The 2,127-nt window shown below is 49.7% G+C and overlaps 1 protein-coding gene across 2 annotated transcripts in view; it reads right to left on the bottom strand.

The window, feature by feature from the left end:
• The window catches only part of XPNPEP1 (X-prolyl aminopeptidase (aminopeptidase P) 1, soluble), a 58,237-nt gene that overhangs the window by 23,216 nt on the left and 32,894 nt on the right, over positions 1-2,127 (bottom strand). For both annotated transcript variants that reach the window (XM_012663908.1, XM_012663909.1), the window contains 2 exons: positions 1,040-1,132; positions 571-714 (listed from right to left, as the gene is read on the bottom strand). In XM_012663908.1, coding sequence (XP_012519362.1) covers positions 571-714; positions 1,040-1,132 — 237 coding nt within the window. The remainder of the gene's footprint in view (positions 1-570; positions 715-1,039; positions 1,133-2,127) is intronic.

Below are 2,127 nucleotides of genomic sequence, written 5' to 3'. Positions count from 1 at the left end.
AAAAAAAAAAAAAAAAAACTTGGCCCAGAGTCTGGGCTGTCATGCTTTCTTCCCAGGACCCCTCTGGGCAATCTGCCTACATTCCACAGCCATCCCCCATCCACCTCTGTTTCTACATCAAGGTGCCCTCCCCTGCAGCCCTACCTCCCAGGCCACTCCCTCTGCCCTGTCACTGCTTCATAAATCCACACAATGGCTACAGAGCATGCTTCTCACCCAGCATTGTCACCTAGGCCAGAGAAACACACCCACACCCCAAAGCTTCCAAAGCAGAAAGCACAAGATGGAGGCTGAAGGCCCTTGGAAGGTAAACCTACAAATGCTGACAGCACCCAAAAAGCCACCCAGAAGAGCTTTGCAAAAATAAACTAAGCCAAAGTAAGTGGCAAGTAGGTGGCAACAGTGGAAATAAATAAAGCTCCTGATTCCTCATATGTCCCACTGGGCCAACGTGGGGCAAAATCCTCCCACCAGTTCAAACGTGACTTGGATTTAGAGGACTAGGATGGAGGTCATATAAGGGGGGGGATGACAGCTGGGTCCCCTGTTGGGCGCTACTGTGGCTCTGACCTGCGTAATCCAGGCCCAGTGTGAGGAGGGGCTTGCACGGGCGCTCAGGACGGTCTGTCCAGATCTTGTCGACAAGGTTCTCCTTGACGGGAATGAGGTGGTGGCCAGCGCTTCTCAGAACCTTAGCCATCTTCTTCCAGTAATCTGAGGAGACACACACGTGGCCCCGCCACGAACTAAACACCCATTTCAGCCGAGGCAGGCAGCAGGGCCTAGAGAGCCCAGCACCTTCTGAAAGGTGATCCTCCCACAGGCCAGAGCTGCATGTGCAGGACAAGGAACAGTAAAAGGACATCTCCACCAACAGCCTTCCTCTGCCTCTATCCCACAACTCTTCTCCTCGCCTTGCTCTCTATCATGACATCGAGTTATGCTGAGCCCCCAAATGCTCCGTATCCCCACAAGGAAGACAGAGAGGAATCTAGAAGCCACTTCCATACCCAAGCAGGAAGGGACCAAGCTCACTCACCTGTAGGAATGATCATTGGGTCCACACCAACCCTGGATCCTTCAGGAAGCACACTCACAAGCCAGTCTTCCTGAGTTGGTGTGTCCTTCAGACCTACAGGGGGAAGAACTGATGAGAAACAATTCCCAGTGGGCCCACACTCATCATCCCACCCAGAAGGTTGCAATTCACTGACATCATGATAGCAGGGTCTGTATTAAGCATCTTCTTTAAGGTGGATTGGCAGAACTTGGAAAATCTGAACCTCCCTTAATCCTGGAAGGCTATGGAAAGAGGGGAAGAAGTGTAAGTTGGTGTGCAAGAAAAGCCTAAGGCAAGGGTGAGAATGAAGCGGGGAGGAAATGCATGATTTTCACTTAACTCCTAGTAAAAACATTATCCTGGGGATCACTGTGACATAGGTACATGGTATCATCGCAAAGTGGTCACTTTCCACTACTGGTCACTTGACGAGAGCTTGGGTGGTGATTTGGTGAAGTCTGGGTGCTGGGAGCCTTCCTGACATCACACACCAGGCAGGCAACAACACGCCACCAGTGCCTGCCTCTCATCTGCAGGGGCCCACAACTGGCCACTGACTGGAAGGCTCAAGTCTCGACAGCAAAGAAATCTTTCCAAAGACTATAAGAGGGACGCAGGAGAACCTGCCATTGACTTTAAAATGCCCGCCCTGGGCTTCCCAACTCCCAAGATCAGACAGCCCTTCTAAGATTCTAGTCATAGTACACTAAATAAGCTTCTAGAAAGATTACTTTATAGTCCAGTTTTTCTATAATCTAAGCCAATATCCTCTATATCTAGCTGATATCTTTGGAATGTATACTTTTTTAACCAATTAGATTTTTGTTAAACATTTAACATCTTGGGGTCGGGCGTGGTGGCTCATACCTATAATCCTAGCATTCTGTGAGGCTAAGGTGGGAGGATCACTTGAGGTCAGGAGTTTGAGACCAGCCTGAGCAACATAGCAAGACCCCATCTCTACAAAAAATAGAAAAATTAGCCTGGCATGGTGTCATGCACCTGTAGTCCTAGCTACTCTGGAAGCTGAGGTGGGAGGATCACTTGAGCCCAGGAGTTTGAGGTTG

This window comes from Propithecus coquereli, unplaced genomic scaffold (genome assembly GCF_000956105.1).
Source record: "Propithecus coquereli isolate 6110/MARCELLA unplaced genomic scaffold, Pcoq_1.0 Scaffold84, whole genome shotgun sequence".
NCBI lineage: Eukaryota > Metazoa > Chordata > Mammalia > Primates > Indriidae > Propithecus > Propithecus coquereli.
Note: the sequence above shows the minus strand (reverse complement) of the source record. Positions and strands in the feature narration are given on the sequence as shown.